Genomic DNA, 17,127 nt, shown 5'->3' with positions numbered 1-17,127 from the left:
TGCAGAGGGGTGCTGGAGGCAGGCAACCAGCAAAGGTGGGGTGATGTACAGCAGCACGGCCGGCAGCAGAGGACTTCCCTACCCGGCAGGAAAGAATTGTTACAGAAGTCTGTCAACCTGATGTTTAAGTGAGGTCGACGTAAAATCGTACACCTGTGTGGATGTGTAACATTACTGGCCTCTCTTGGATTCGTGGCAATCTTTTTAATCGTCACAGTGTTTTGGGTATCACCTTTTGTGTTTCCAGCTCTTTATTTGAAGGCTTCTTTTGCCAACGGTTTGGTGTGTAAGTTGCTTGAGAGAAACATCGGCGTGCTGACTGTTTAATGAGTGCAACCATCCTCTTGTAAGCTAATGATGTAGCTGAGTTGTTGTCAGCATGTACAAATCTTTCAGTTAATATCTCACAACAAGGAGGAACTTTTAGACTATGTTTTTAAGTATACCTAATATTTGTTTCTGCTTGTCTAACTTTAACTCTGCAATTAAATTAACAAAACCTTATGAAACCTATTTAACACCCCCCCACCCCCCCAAAAAAAAAACCAAACACCACAACAAAAAACAAAAGGCTTGTCTATCCATTAGGTAAATTAAATGGCATAAAAGTTTGTCCCCTGTACGGCCTGGTAAGGGCCTACTGACAGCCCTTTGTCTTATCCATCAGGATATGAAACCTTTTCATAGAAGTTTGATTGAAACTCGTGTTCCTCTGGAAAGACTGTGGATTTGTAATTTTCTGACGAAAAGTTACTGACACATTCCCAAACTCTTGCTTATGGAATTGACTTCTACTTCTGGTCTTGGATCCTGGGTGGAGAGAGACTTCTCATAGGATTGACCTAAATGCTTTAATTCAAGGAAGAACACGTGTAATTGATTCCATGGAAATTGGTGTTCTGGTTTGTTTGGTTAAATACAGCAATAGAGCAAGGGAGAGAGATGCAGAGGGAATTGAGTGACCAAATGGAGGGGACCGATTACTGCTGAAGAGTGACGGGGTGATTAGTTTCACAGGCTTCCCAGAGTGCCCTGATGCATGCTGTGATGGGCAGCAGCGCACTGGTGCGGACACAGGGCAGTTCACTGCATGAAGCTACTGTGCAAAGGTGTGCACTTTAGGTACTGGCTATATACTGATAGGATGATTATTTTTTTTTCAAGGTGTTAGAACACAAATGTGTGTTTAGTGTTGGTTTTGCTCTTTGTGGGAACCCCAGAGGAATTAAAGGTATTTTGTTTGCCCTTAAATCACTTTGAGCCTTTTGTTTCCTGTGGCTGTTGCAGTATGACATAGATATCCAAAGGACCAGCTCACACTAGCGATGACAATTTCTCACCCTGGAAAAAGTGCCAGCACCAATTCTGTTATAATTAAATAAATATTAATAGAGTTTAGACTAATTCACTTCTCAAATATTATGTGTAAGTGTTGATGGACACATAGAACTAAAGTAATTGTTATTCAACATGGTTATCATGTTGACTAAGTAAATATAATTATACTGGTAAAGACAGAAATTGTCAGATGGTCAGGACTGCCGTGATTAATATTTCATTTTGTTTACATGGTTTCACTGTAATTCACAAATGCCTAGGTGCTGCAGTAGGACACTGTGTACTTAAAAACTAAAAAAACTAAGTGAATTTTTCCCTGAGTCTGTCCGGCTTTAATGTAGAAATGGAGTTTCATGCTAATGGTTTCTTAACTACTCCAAACTGGGTAGTAAGTTCACTTTTATATAGCTGCCTTGTGATGTATTTAGTTACACACTGCATTTTCATTTTATCTAAAATTTCATGATGATATGCTGGTCTGGATTGGAATCTTTAGAAATAGTGAAAAGCAAATTTAAATATCTCTTTGCAAACATGCAGGCTTATGAATGAGAGAAATCAGAGGTGCTTTTAGAATAAAAGTTGCTGGAATCGCGTTTTACTTTTTTAACGGTTCTTAAGAGTAGCAGAGGTCGTTGCATCTAGGCTGACTAAAAAGTCATCATGTGGTGCTGAGTATCATAAAAGTACCTAGAAAAATGGGAATTAATTATTACTGGTTTTGGGGGGGAGGGTGTCTCACAGCTGCGTCATGAACTGTGCCCCCCTACCCCCAGCAAAATGCTGCTGGTTTCGTGTGACTTTGTGCTGTCTTGGTGCTATCGGGTGTGCTGAGCACCAGGTGTTTCCCCTCAGAGCTTTGTTTGCTAGGGGCCCTTGTTCTCTTTCCCGACTGCCTTTGGTTGCTGACCTTCTGTTCGGCTGCCCTCGGAGGAAAAAAATGAAAGCTTAAATCAGTGAGCACTACAGTAGGGATTTGGGGCAGTGTGTTGGTTTACAGTGAGATTTTAAGTGGCACGATTCTGCGAATCTTTTCATTAATTAGAGTGGGATGTGGTGCTGTAAGTAGCCCTGCTGGTGTGTACGCTCAGTGCTCTGTCTTGTTGATTCTGCCGCTGCGAGTTAAATCCCTGCAGTGGGAGTTGGATGAAATGGCGACAGCAAATGTCCCAGCTGCTGTGTTTAATGGGTCACTCACTGTTGCTGCGCTTGTAATGGTGTCGGGTGTGAATGGCAAAAGGGTGCTTACCAGGGAACATGCTCCTCGGGTGAAACCGGTGAGTGCCATGTCTGTATTCGTGGTGTCTCGGACTAGAAAGCGATATAGCTTAAGGTTAGGGAGATAAGCACACTTAATTTTTAGTGAGCAAAGGAGCAAGAAGGTTGACTTTAACCATGATGTGCACTTTTCCTGAATCAGCTGCTCTGCTGCTCCAGATAAGAGGCTGGAAAAAAAGGCGACAGAGATACTTCAGGGAGTATGTGTGGAAGGGAGATGGGCAGAGCCTTCCTGGCATGTTAAGGCCTCTTCAGGGCTACTTTGCTGTCCTTGAGGGTTGTTTCTGTTCATTTTGGGGGGATGGTTAGCAGCCTGGGCTCAGTCTTAGCTAAGAGCTGACCATGCATATGTACATGATACTGCTCTGTAGCCAATGAGTCCAGGTTTGTACCTCCAAGGGAGCCAACTTCTGTCTGGAAGAGCTGGCAGTAAGCCAAAAGAGAGAAACCCAGATGGATTTGAGTTGACTGAATGTCCTCTGGTATCTCCATATTGTCTCTCCTTCCTGTTCCTGATGTCAGGAAGCTTCACCCTCTTTTTTTTTTTTGGTGTAGGCTATAAGCAGAGTTAAACTCTGCCAGACCTGCCTCTGCCTCTTTGCTTTGGATTGAGCTGGCTCTGAACATCTGGAGCTGTTTTTGCTTGGTGTGGTCCAGCAGTGTTTGTGTTTCAGAACAGGCTGGTCCTCCACAGAGGTAACATGGATGTTGCTCATCTGAACTGATTCATAATCCACGTGCACCAGATGCAGATGGTGAAGAACTGGCAATGTTTTTGTGAAGGAACTTCCAGATCCTTTGCTTCTATTTCTCTTAGGCTATGACTCATGAAAAGATTTCCTTCCAAAAAATAATTGTGTGTATCTGAAGGTAGGAGTGTCACACAGTCTTGAGCACCCTTGCTTTTAAGCTTGTTGTATTTCTGCTACATGTGAGCAGTCTAGTGGTTGAAAGGAGCTGAAAATTGTTGCTTATAGAGTATATGTATGATTTTAAAATGATCAATGACATCATAACAAGGAAAATAGATCATCCTAATGGGATTGCGTAGGTCAGCTATGAACAGATGCTGGAGGGTGAAGGTGAGAATCTCCTAACCCTGTGTGCACTGCAGCTACGGTGGATATGTTACAGAAAATCAGAAAAAACGGTGGTGGTAGGTTTGCATCCCAACAGTTTCTATGCTAGGTTAGCTAAGAACTGTCAGACTTAACTTCCTCTGAAACACAGGATCACTGAACCAAATTGTAGGAAAAATAACAGAGATTTTTAGCCAAGATCTGTTTAAAAAGATGCATTTGCACTTAACAGATTGTGAGTATTAATCTGTACACTTTGGAAAGAACCAATTCTGTCCTTTGTCAGAAGGCCAATATTTGGGCAGAGCTAAATATGCTGAAATTGTGCCTTGGCCCAGAAGGCAAAGAACCCAGGGGGTGAAAGCTGCAACAGCCAAGAAGCAGTCTAGTTTTGTTAGATTTTTTGTTATGTTTCTTCTTGTTCCAGCTTTGTAATGAAATGTGTGCTTTTTGTACTCTGCTAGAATAACTCCCCCCCCCCCCCCCCCCCCAAGTAATCAGAAGTGGCACATGGGGATCTAAGAGGAGCTGGACTTCTTTCCCCTAGGGAGCAGCAAATCTTCAGTGTTGTGTAAGGATGAGCTCACACAAACTCACATCCAGCTGTATTTTGGGGTTCATGGGAGTTACGCTCTTTTCTACTAGTGTGGCAGGATTTGTTTTAGTGTTTGTAATGCTAGGTGAGGGATTAGTGGAGAGAGGTATGCTTTGGCACTCACAGCTGCTTTTCTGGAGAGTAGCGGACAATGGATAGATGTATCATTTTGGGAATACCTGCTTGCATTGCATCTAGTGAAGGGTAAAACCATGTTGCTATTGCTTATTAAGACTTTTCTCTAAGAAACACATATTCCATCTTCCCCCCCCCCCCCCATTTTCCATATGTATTCTTTATATGCTTAAATAACAGGTTTTTTTTCATAAAGCTTAATTATTTTTTTGGTTTTGCTGTTTGTGTGTCTGACAAGCAACTACTAGAGAGAGTATCCATTACTAGTGGGTTTATCAAGATTAGCATGTTTGCCCCTGCATGAGTACAGGGAAGATGGAAAGTAACTGTGTCTTGTGGTTTTGTTCTCTCTTACCTTGACTATTTCTATTTTTTGGTTCTTAAGAGTAGAAGCTAGCAAGAAACGTGTTGAGTGAGATACACATTGGTTTCATTTGGCTTCCTGAAAAGCTTTGGTCTTTGTTTTTCTTCTTATAAAAGGAAAACCCAGAGTGTTTTTTAGCTCTATATCATGTGACCTTCTCATCAGGCAGCACAGCATGCTGGTTTTGGCTGGGATAGAGTTAATTTTCTTCATAGTAGCTAGTATGGGGCTGTGTTTTGGGTTTGTGCTGGAAACAGTGCTGATAACAGGGGGATGTTTTTGTTATTGCTGAGCAGTGCTTAGACAGAGTCAAGGCCTTTTCTGCTCCTCACCCCACCCCACCACCGAGTACGCTGGGGGGAGCACAAGAATTTGGGAGGGGACATAGCCGGGACAGCTGACCCCGACTGACCAAAGGGATATCCTAGACCGTATGGTGTCATGCTCAGCATATAAAGCTGGGGGAAGAAGGAGGAAGGGGGGGACATTTGGACTGATGGTGTTTTGTCTTCCCGAGTCACCATTACACGTGATGGAGCCCTGCTTTCCTGGAGATGGCTGAACACCTGCCTGCTGATGGGAAGTGGTGAATGAATTCCTTGTTTGCTTTGTCTGACCATGCGGCTTTTGCTTTACCTATTAAACTGTCTTTATCTCAACCCACGAGTTTTCTCACTTTTGCCTTTCTGATTCTCGCCCCCATCCTGATGGGGAGGAGAGAGTGAGTGGCTGTGTGGTCCTTAGTTGCCAACTGGGGTTAAACCACAGGCAGGAATGGCTAAATGCTACATCCTCGGTACTCGACCAGTGTATTTTGCAAGGCTTTGTTCACTGTTACAAGCCTTTACTTGGGCAAAGGCTCATCTTGGCACAGTTAAACTGAAGGATTTATAGGCAATTATAACTAATATTAACTGATCTGGAAGTTCTTTTTTAGCAATATGTGATTAAGATTAATAGATATATCATAAGTGGTACTCTGGCAGCCAGCTTATAATTGTTCAAAGGATGGTTTTTAAATTGGCCTTTTTGTGTAGCACAGTGGTAATGGGTAAGGTGTTACACTTTTTTCAAGGCTTTGCACTGGGGATTTATGTTGGGCAATGATGTTGTCACACTCTTTCTAAGGGCTGGATCTTGGAAAGGCAGCCAGGTTCATTAGATCTACTGAACCATAGCCTATTCTTTCTAATAATAAACACTGTCCCAGTGGTATAGCTAAGGATAGTGGAAGAAACTGTCGTTTGAAAGGGAGAAACTGATGAAATGTTGGGGGGGGGGGAATCTTTCACATGTGACTTGCTGTCAAGTGGGTAGGAAGAAATATTCTTGTGCTGTTATGGTGCAACAGGATGTCTTTTGAATCTACATTAAACACTGATCTGGCACTGTTGTGGTTTAACCCCAGCCAGCAACTAAACACCACGCAGCTGCTCACTCACTTCCTGCCCCCCCAGTGGGATGGGGGAAGAATGGGGGGAGGTAAAACTCATGGGTTTGGATAAAAACAGTTTAGTAGGACAGAAAGGAAAAAAATAATAATGATAATAACGACAATAATAATAATAAAAGGATTGGAATATACAAAACAAGTGATGCATGATGTAATTGCTCACCACTCGCTGACTGATGCCCAGTTAGTTCTTGAGCAGCAATCCCTACCCCCCCCCACCAACACCCCCGGTTTATATATATACACCAGGCATGACGTCCCGTGGTATGGGATACCCCTTTGGCCAGTTTGGGTCAGCTGTCCTGGCTGTGTCCGCTCCCAACTTCTTGTGCCCCTCCAGCCTTCTTGCTGGCTGGTGTGAGAAGCGGAAAAATCCTTGACTTAGTCTAAACACTACTTAGCAACAATTGGAAACATCAGTGTGTTATCAACATTATTCTCACACTAAATCCAAAATATAACACTATACCAGCTACTAGGAAGAAAACTCTATCCCAGCCAAAACCAGGACAGGCACCATGCAAACTGGGTAAAGAATGGGTATCCTAAAAAGACAAGGCGCTATGACTTTATACTTTGGAAAGACTCTTCCAAATGTTATTAGCAGAGTAGTCCAATGATAACCTAACCCAACTCCTGATCCAAATGCGATTCTGAGATACTGAGGCTGTGGCCTCACATGCAGCAGCAAGGTAGCTTAGAATATGCTGTCCTCTCTGTTGAGCCAGGATGGCTGTTTGTGGGGCTGTGCAGTAAATCAAACTGGGAGCCAGTCTAATGGAGTGCTTCTCCCGTTCCCTGGCAAGCTCCCCAACTTGATTCACTGTGTGCCTATGGATCAGAAACCACCTTCCAGGGATGGGAGCAATTCTGCATGGGGGAGGAAGCCTGAGCTGGCACTTCTCTGATGTGCTTGTGCATCCACAGCCTTCAAATGATCGCTAGAATTTCGTTGGTCTATTTTCTGGAAAAGGTACCTCTGCAAAATAGTGTCACGACCCAGGCTGGACAGACCAGGGAGTTCTGTTGAATTTGGAATTCCCTCGGGCTAAATGAAGGTGAAACAACACCAAATGATCAGTTAAACATTTTATTCATGGCAGAAACAAACTGAACTTGGGAGGCATAACAATAGGTGGCGGGGTTTCTCACAACAGGAATTGGCATGAAACTAGCTCAGTGACCTGTGTAACCTGTGGTAACCATGTACATCAATTCAGGGAATAAGGAGATCCCTCCCCTTGGGTCTTGAGGTTCAGAGTGGACCCCCTTGCTTTCTAGACTCCTTCTCAGAGAAGAGCCTAAGGGTGGCTAGATCCACTTCTAGTCCCAGACTTGGTCAGCAGTTTTATGTCTTAAAGGGATGAGGTGTAGCGATTATAGAAAAGGAAAGAGAAAGAGAGAAAAAGGAAAAGAGAGATTTCACCCATCCTGTGTCCAGTGTTGGTCTAGAGGTCCAGTTCCTGTGGCTGTGTGCATGTGAGGCTTCAGTTTGTGTCCTTTTATCATCCTTGCCCCTCCTTTGGGTGGGCACTTGAACTCATTGGGCTAATTAAATGCCAGGCGTGGTTTGTGCTTTCAGAACCTTTGGGAAATGGGTCAGTGGGCTTGGGGGTCATTTGGGGAGTAACTTCTTCTCTGCAGACATGACCTAGTTTATCTGCTAGTTTATCTGTAGCGCAGTTTTAAAGCTGTTTAAACCTTGCCGGCCTGTGTCTGGAGAGCCAGAAGGCTGCTGGATGGCTGTTGTGAGCTTGCAGTGTTGCTAGCCTTGCGTGCCCTGCCCCCCCCCCGCCCCAATTTGTGCCATTTTTTTCCAATGTAGGCATGTATTATTGTTGTCCCAAAAATGGGGTTGTTTACCCAGTGTGCAAATCGCCAATATATGCACAGAGCAGAGGTATTTTATTCCAATTCATGTTTGTGCAAAGATGGGGGCTAGGTGGTAATTCTCAAAGCTATCACACCTCATGCCTAAACGGGCAAGCAATTTATACAGTTTAGTTTTACATATTTAGTTTCCAGTGTTCTTCCCCAAAACTATTATCGGTAGTTGCTTATCCACCACAGTTTCTATTGGGCTAAAGTTTTCCCCACTTCGAATTAAAGGTACAGTGTTCTTTTATTCTACAGGGCATGCTCAAGGAGGGTGGGGAGGTAAGTCTTTTTGGTCTTGAATTGAGTTGGTGGTCGTGATGTCACCCTGCCACCTTTACCTTTCCTCCAGTTATCGAAGATCTTTGCTGACTTCATGCCTATTAGCAATTATTCAACTTTGGGCACCTCCTGCCATAGGATGTTCCCTTCTTATCAGTCTTTTAGTTCTTCAGGGGCACAGTGGTTAGGGAGGCATGCATTGTTTATACAAAGGGCATCCTGTTTCACTAGACCTTTGTGGCCTTTTTAAGGTGGCTTAAGTACATCATTATCACATGCAATGGTTATTTGTGCTGCCCTGACTTGTCTGCACATCTGATAGGATACAGGTCACCTTTGAAAAATTGAGCCATGTCCTGTGTCCAGGTTCTGCAGGAGCAGCAAGCTGTCTCACCAAACTGTTGTGAAATGTCTCATTTATCTGAGCTATCTTGACTTTTGAGGTGATTTTTTTCAAGACTTGTGCATGGAGTTGTAACAGCTAAATCTCTACCAGTTCTCTCCTCTTCCAGGCATGTCAAATTATTGCTTTAGATACCCATAAACACAACAGGTTGCACCACTCCAATAGAAAAATGTACTCTTAACAGCTGCTGAAACTTCATTCTCATTATATTCATTCTTGTATAGACAGTTCTGCCAGCAGAAGCAAAACAAGGCCTGATTATTACTTATTTCTTAAATAAGTTTAAAGTCTCCTGAATGACATACAGAGAATAGATTTAAATCCCTTTTTTGTGTCACTGCTGAAATTAAGTTTTTAATTTTAGCACCTTAATTGGGACTACTTAGCTTTGGAGTTAACCCTACAACTGAAGAATATGCAAATAAAAATGTCATGTTACGTTTACTGATACTCTTTTCTCTGAGGCCATGATTTTGGGGCAGGGTGGTGGTGGTTTGTTTTGAGCTAAGCCATGATAATTACAGGAAGGATTGTTCTAATACTTCTGTTGTGACTATGATTTGCCATTTCTTTTCTGTACGTTAATGCCAGTGGTTTTTGCTGTGTTTATCTAGACTGCTGGAGTTGCAAACATGCTTAGAAAGAAAAATCAATGTAAATTCAGCTAATCAATTAATATGCATCTTTCTAGGCACAAAGGGTTTGTGGTCTAGTCATGGCACAACATTTTAACTTTTGAATGTTTAGCTCCAGCTTTGGATGAAACAGCAGTAAGCATGAAAGAATAGAAGAGTGAGCACTTCCTCCTGTTAATTTACCTGTATATTTGCTTGTTTGTGTGTGGTGGGGTGTATTCTGGGGTTTTGAGTTTTGTTTCTTGTTTTCTTCGCTTGTGTAAGAGAGATTTTAGTTTTCTTGCACTGTTGTGTGTATCTGAACAGGTTTTTTTTTATTATTTCATCTTATAGGAGGAAAATGGCCCAAGCTACTGCACCAGCAACATCCATCCATGATGAAGACTCCTCTGAAAGCAGAATGGTGGTTACATTCCTCATGTCAGCACTTGAGTCAATGGTTAGTAGAGAAGCAGCTGTGTCATAACTGTCTTGGCATGTGCAGGATTACACCAATATATTGCCTCCTGCTGAGGAGCAGGAAAGGTGTAATATTATATCTTTATCTTATTGCATGCTGTTCGGCCAGCTGTAACTGTTATCTCCTTGCTTGTGGAAAATCATGCTAATGGTCTTCTTAACAGTCATCTTGTTTCTTGTTGTGGTGTGGTTGTTTCAAAAATTATTTTGTTAAATAAATAAATGGGAAATATTTCTTGATTGCTCAGGTAGAGTGTGGTTGAAAGGCAAGAGTATGTTCTAGTCTTTGTTATCTGTAATATAAAGTGAATAAATGGTCTTGAGTTTAATGCCTTGTCCTCAGCTGCTGTACCAATTCAACAAAACTTGTTCAGAAAATACTGGGTTTTTTTGTTTTTTTTTTTAAGTTGGCATATCACCTGTTTTGTAGAAGTTATTTTATCATTGTGTGGTGGGGTTTAAGGTTGGCCAGGGCTGTGAGTGGAAATGTCTGTCCTGTTTCCTTGAAGTTGAGGCACTGTCAAAGATTTGGTTCTTTAAAATTGTTGTCTTAAATGATAAGCAAGAACAAAAATTTTCTTTTGAGCAATGAAACTTTGAATGGGATGGTTATAAGATAATGGATTGCAAGCCTATTTTCCCAATGGGTATATTTGGTTCCTAAAAGCTTTGTGTCGCTTTTTCCTCTCATGCTGCAGTAGTTGGTGTCTTTATAGGTTGCAGCAAACTTTGATCTGAGTTCCTAGGAGAAATTGACTTTTTGTGATCACTTCTTGATGGTCTCACTAATTTTCTTAGGATCTTTGCTCTCTCCTTGCGCCGCAGGCTTCCTGCCTTACTTTGCCAGAAATTTCTCCTAGCAGAACACATGTAGGTGTTCACAGGGAAGGTGCAATCCTTCTCAGGAGGAATTCACCTGAGCCTGAGCACAGCAGGCAGGACAAGGCAGACTGCAGGCAGCCTTCCTGCTTGCAACCACACCTTTCTGAATGAACATGATGAGTGATAAGTGTGCTGTGAATGAACAAAACTCCTGTACGTTCTGTTGAAAGTTGGAGTTGGAGTAAGACACTCAATATGATTATCTAACAGGGAAGTGATAATTTCACATGGATTGATGTCATAAATCATTTTAATTAAAAACAGTGCAATCTCTGAGTCTAGACAAGGCCTTAATTTCACTAATGCATCAACAATGCTTTTAAGATTCCTGATGAAAAGCACTGCAGATGTATAAATTGTCCTTTGCTAATGGCTGATGTTATGTTACTCGCAGTACCTTCTGAAGGGTGGATGCTGGCAGCAGGACTAATAACTGTTTTACATGATACCACATACATTTCTATTAACTGTACTCTTAACTATGGTAATAAAAGCTTTTTGTTTTTCTTTTTGTAGTGTAAAGAACTTGCCAAGTCCAAGGCAGAAGTTGCCTGTGTTGCTGTATATGAAACAGATGTGTTTGTAGTTGGAACTGAGAGAGGAAGAGCCTTTGTCAATTCTAGGAAAGATTTTCAGAAGGATTTTGTTAAATACTGTAAGTTTCAATGTTGTGTTTTTGTATTTCACAAGCTGCTTAATGTGTATTGCATAATACTAAGAACTTTGGGGAGCAAAGTTCTGTATATCATGGCTATGTGCTATAATTATGCTGGCTATGGCAAAACCATCTGTTTAAGAATGTAAAAATTATCAATAACAGTGGTCTTGTTTGGAGTGTTATTTCAACTGTGGCTGGAAGTGTTCTTTTTTTCTTAGATAATGTGACAAACTAGTACAATAAGAAGTATTAGACTGTCCACCCTCACAACACATTCTGCATTTCCACATGTATGTTAATTTTTCTTTGTATCCTTTCCTCCAAGTCTTTTTTCCACTCGTGAAGGCTGGGCAGGACATTGAACAGGTAGTGGACTACTTCTCTCAGCTCAGATGGTCCTGGTTCTTCAGATCACTCTATGCCTTATTGAAGCAGATACACATTTTTGACAAAATGCTATTTTTTTATGTAGCTTTATTTATATCACTGTTATTTAGTAGACAGAAATATATACCTATACCATAATGACTTAAAATTACATCTGAATTACTTTTGTACTCCTTTAAGTACATCTAGGGTGTGATTTTGTTTAATTTCAGTTTTTTAGTAAAACAGTGAAACTTTTGTGTTCATAAAACACAGTCCATTGGTACAGGACAGTATTTTTAGGAGCTGGGTTTGAAAGATTCAGTGGCTCTTTGAGGAAGCATTGATATGCTCATTTAGGAAAGTGTTGTCGATGGATACTGCTTTATCAATAAAGAAATGTATGTTTACCTGCCTATGGAAAGGGAGAGATGCAGGTCAAGAGCAGGCTGTGAGAGAAGAATCAGTCGGGGGGTGGAGGGGAGTTCAAAAGCAACAGCTGTAAAATGTTCTGGCTTGACTAATTAAATGCTGCTTGGAAAGCAACTGTGTTTGATCTGTAACAGAAACATTTGCTCCTAAAAATGCTTTTGCTGCTAGCTAAAATTCTCCTGGAGGTTCTGTCTTGAGGTCATTAGTTCATGGTGGGGCTCTGGATTTTTTCCACTGTCCTACTCACTTGGACAGTGACTTTCCCTGTGCATAAGTATATTTACTCTAAGGAAAGTCAAGACAATGTTGCATTGTAAGAGAGAACTGATATCAAAATGCAGAATTACGACCTCACTGAGGAATCAAGTATAGGATGAATCAATTCCTTTTTTATTTTTTACAGGGGCAGTCTTCTGATACTGGTATTTATGGAAACTCTTAGCTGAGTAATGGAGGAGAGTTCAGTTTTTCACCTGATTTCTTTTTGTTGTTGTTGTTGTTCCTCAAAGGGCTTCCCAGAGGTCCTAGATACTTTGTTTTATTGCCAGTACATTGGTATCATGGGCCTTGATGTCCAGGAGACTTTGTATACTGGGCACATCTGTTGGTAGGGAGTCTGAAATAACTGGGATTTGGTGTTTGATCTCCCTGGCTAGATCTGTATTTCTGCTTCTGTACCATGGGAAGCACTGGCTTCTCATCCGTGCTTGTGTTTGACTGTATCAGATGTGGTTTCTATAGATATGTGCGTGTGTTGAAATCTTACAGTAGTTGTGATAATTCTGATCCTTTGCTTTATTCCAGTTACAAGATGCTCATTCTTGGGCAGTGTTTTGTACTCTCAGGCCAACGAGATTAAATAATATCCACTTTGAAAACAGTGTTTTCATTATGCTTCTTGCAGAACATTGTGGTGTAGATCTGTGTGAGTAAAGCCAACTAATGTCAGTCATTGCTTTCATGGTTTCACTAAGTGCATATCCCCCATACTTTCTGGAGTTTTGATGCTGCAGGTAGTTTTCTCCTGTTGCTGAGAAAGATGTTGCAAATTCCACAAAACTTGACTTCAGAACACCAATTATTAAGAATAATAGCATTATGTATTCCTGGCGATGCTGATTCCATCACTGCCTTTGACAACTTTGAAGTCTTGAAGTTTATAGTGTAATATCTTTTGATCTAAAACTTATAACTGTGGAGGCCACAGTTCCTTTCCCATTGCACCTTGTTTCTTCAGTTAAATATGAAAGCTAGCAATAGACAATGTTAGCTGCAATTTTAGTAGGTGTTTTGGAAAAGTCCAGGAAGGCCACAGTTCTGTGCAGTTTTAGTAAGTTAGAGTTGGGCCCTTTTTGTTCCTTTATGATTAATAAAGGCTTCCAGGAGATTCTTACATTGCTGTTAGAATTAAATCTTTAAAAATTCAGCTGTGATGTCAGTCCCTGGAACACATGGTGCTGACAGTATTGAGAATTAGCTCTCCACTTGTATAGGTCTCTTCCTTTTTCTTTAAGTATGGAAACAGAAGTGTAGTTACTAAGCATTCCTCTGGTTACGTCTGACTCTGTTGTGACAAGCCAGCATGTGTCTCCCATCTTTACCTCCACTTTTCCCACAGCTCCTTTGTATAGTTTGAGTAAATATGAAGAGTTTTCAGAATTTGGAGGCCTCAGGCTTCAAACCCACTGCTTACTTTTAGTAACGAGTATAATTTAGTGGGCTAAATTGATGAAGTGTATGTATGAGGTTTATGAAGGAAGTAGCATGTACTCTTTCTAGCAGTGTAGGACTGATAAAAATAACAGCAGTTCAGTGAAAGCAGCATTGGAGTTTGGTTTCCTGTGGCTTTCATTCATAACAACTTTCACCCACGTGGGTTCCCTAACGCCTAGCTGCAGGGGAAGGAGGAGTCCTGCGCATACCTCATGTACCTTGTTACCTTAAGAAAATGCGTTAGAAACAAATTATAGCAATGCTTTTTTTAACATTAGTATGGGTTGTGTAGTGAGTGTTGAAGAACCAGTCAACAGGCATTAATTATTTAAAGTTGGGTCAGGTAATATATTCTTCTGAACTGTTCTTAATTAAGATGGCTAAGCCCTACGTTACAGTGAAATGGTATGTTTCAATCAAGTAGAACTGCATGTGCTTGTACACATAACATGTAACTTAGGTAACCTGTGGTGTCAGTTATTCTAAGCCTTTGTAAGTTTGTATTGTACATAAAAAGAGTATATTCTTCGAGTACCTGCTCATATTCAGAATGTGGACAAGCATGGATACTTGTGTACTGTAAGCAGTCAAGATCATACACGTCTTGCCCTACCAGTACCTCTTTGCTTTAGTTGCTGTTCCCTGCTGAAGTGTATTGTGTGGTCCTCAGTTCCTCTTGGATGGCCTCAGCAAGATGAAGTGCCTCCTTGCTCTCTGGATTGCTGTGGAGTTCTGGGTTATCAGCCATCCTGAATGGGAGACTTATTGCTGGGGTGCTTCAAGAATGTTGTTCCCTTCATGTATTCATCTTTGTCATCTTGGCAGTTTCCCTTGAGGTTTGGTCAAGGTTTGGTATCAGCTCTGTGGAATTCATTCTCATTTGAATGGAGCTGCAGATGGTTTATAAAACAAACAAAAAAACCAGAAGAGGTCTCATCATCAGCAGGCTGTATTTGCCTGTCAGAAGTGACCTTTCAGAAGAGCTTTGTGACTCAGAAACACCTTTTTGGTCATCTGCTCTGGACTTTGAAAGAGATTTACCCAGCACTGTGTGTTCCATCCTATCTGCCAAGGAGCTGATTGTTCTCCAAGAATCTTGGTTGCCTCTGCTAGCATTTCCACTGGTACCGGCTGTTGTACCATCAGTATGTAGGTCGCACGGAAGCATAATCCTGCTAGTTCTGTAGCTTTCTGTCAGCTCTCCCAGTCATGCTGCTTTTTTTCCTTCTTTGGTGCCAGGGCTCTGGGCTCGCTTGCCTGAGGTGGGGCCATCTTGCATCTGTAGATGGTTCATCCTGGATGATGTGTCCTTTATTTTTAGGAGCCTTTGTTTTCCTTCTGGTGGCTTCAGGTTTCCACACTGATTTTAACAGTGCATCTGGTATGGGCCAGAGTTTGTCTTCAAGTCCTGCTAGAGACTTTTGCCCAGCATCTTTCACTCTTCTTACCTGTACCTCCATGTCCATCCACCCACAGGTTGCAAGAACTTGTAGCTTCAAGAATGCTCAGAATCCCAGTGGTTTTAGTGGGCACAGCTGTTCCTCCTGCTCATGATGAATGAATGGCACACGATGCTCCAAAGACCTTTTGGGAAAGATTGCTCAGCTTTGGCTCCTCAGTATCTTAGTATCTTGGGTATGTGGATTACTGTTCCCTTTTGGATATCCTCCATTATCTGCAGGCGAGTAAAATGACTCTTCCCATAAACAAGGCTACTGCGGGCCTGCTTGAAGATCTGCGGCTAGGCTTGTGTCTCATTGAATCCTGGCCTTCGGGCAAATAGAAGTATCAGGTTTTCTGGGGAATTCTTCTTCTGACATTGTGCTCCCTTATCTCTTTGACTCTGTAACTAATGTAATGCTTCAGCAGTTTAGAGGGGGGCAGAAAAAGCAAACAAAACCAGAAACCTGAAAGGCTAGATCTTACTGGTTTAAAAAACAAACACAGAACTGGCAAGTCTCTGACTGGATTGGCAATTGTTGGACTGCTTTGGCGTACTGTAATTTCCATCTGAATACCTGAAATTGGCATTTCTGGGCTTGTAGTAGCTTGTCCCTATAGTCTAGAGAGAATTAAGCATCTCTGGCTGAAGTTATACCATTTCTAGAGTCTTGCTGTGGTAGATGCAAGCTTCCTACTCCATAGCTGTAATTGTAGGTATGCAGTGACTCTCCTCATTTCAGGTTTTGGCTTCCACAGAAGCTGCTGTTCACTGTGCAGGATGTCTGTGGGGAATGAGCTTTTTAGCTTAATCTCTAAGAAAGTTTCAAATGCATAAAAAGACTAGAGCGATCCTTTGGTCTTCAAGGATGTGCAAATGGGATTCTGAGTAGTCAGTCTGTGCATCACAACTACACTAGAGAGTGTCAGTCTACTTCATCCCTAGCTGTTCATCCCCATAGTCTGGAGGATGCCTGTGTGGGATTAAAGTAAATCTGTTACTGCTTAGGCCTTGTTTTCTAGGCAGCATCTTCCCAGCTATGGCAAGGAGGTATAACTCACTTCTGTCTTTGCTTTCTGTGTTTCCTTCAGTGGCAAAATTTTGATCTGTTTCTAGGGATTCTCCTCATGAAATCTTACTCTTGCTGTTCTCTGAATGACAGAAATAGTTTCTCCTTACATTAAATGTTAATGTTTGAACTATGACTGCACAGGACAAACCTACTCACATGTTCTAAGAGGCTGTTTTGCAGCTCTGGCTGTGATACTGCAGCACAGCAAAAGTGCTGTCGGTGAACATAGTGCGCTCCACCTGGGATTGGGGCTGTTTGATGGTATCACATACACTGTACTGAGATCCTGGGCACCTGGAAGGCAACCTGAACGCTCTGGATACGCTTCGATCAGAATTGATGGCTTTGCTCACTTCAAGAGATCTCATGAGCAGTGAATATGAGCTCTATGGTTGCTGCCTGCATGAGGACTTTCCTACAGAGGAATTCAGGGTGGTGGCTGGAGTCTTCTCCTATGGAAAAGTGCATATGGACACTACAGCCCTAGAGTCCAACTGTTTGAAGGCAGCAGCTTCCTTTGCCTGTCATTATCTGTCTTAGCTGTTTCTTACTGACAAGAGGTACATGCACTCCTAATTGCCTAACAGGTTTTTCAAACTAGAAATATTTTGTGAATTAAAATAGTCAATACTTCTTTTGCGATTAAGGTTTAAAAAAATCTTAG

At 41.8% G+C, this 17,127-nt stretch overlaps 1 protein-coding gene across 8 annotated transcripts in view; it reads left to right on the top strand.

Moving 5' to 3' along the window:
* The window catches only part of GTF2I (general transcription factor IIi), a 79,653-nt gene that overhangs the window by 1,087 nt on the left and 61,439 nt on the right, over window positions 1-17,127 (top strand). For all 8 annotated transcript variants that reach the window (XM_075032449.1, XM_075032447.1, XM_075032448.1 and 5 more), the window contains exons 2-3: window positions 9,774-9,879; window positions 11,298-11,436. In XM_075032449.1, the coding sequence (XP_074888550.1) occupies window positions 9,781-9,879; window positions 11,298-11,436 (238 nt within the window). In that variant the 5' untranslated portion in view covers window positions 9,774-9,780. The remainder of the gene's footprint in view (window positions 1-9,773; window positions 9,880-11,297; window positions 11,437-17,127) is intronic.

Source organism: Buteo buteo, chromosome 7 (genome assembly GCF_964188355.1).
Source record: "Buteo buteo chromosome 7, bButBut1.hap1.1, whole genome shotgun sequence".
Lineage (NCBI taxonomy): Eukaryota > Metazoa > Chordata > Aves > Accipitriformes > Accipitridae > Buteo > Buteo buteo.
The sequence above is the reverse complement of the archived record's forward strand: the minus strand, read 5'-3'. Positions and strand labels throughout refer to the sequence as shown.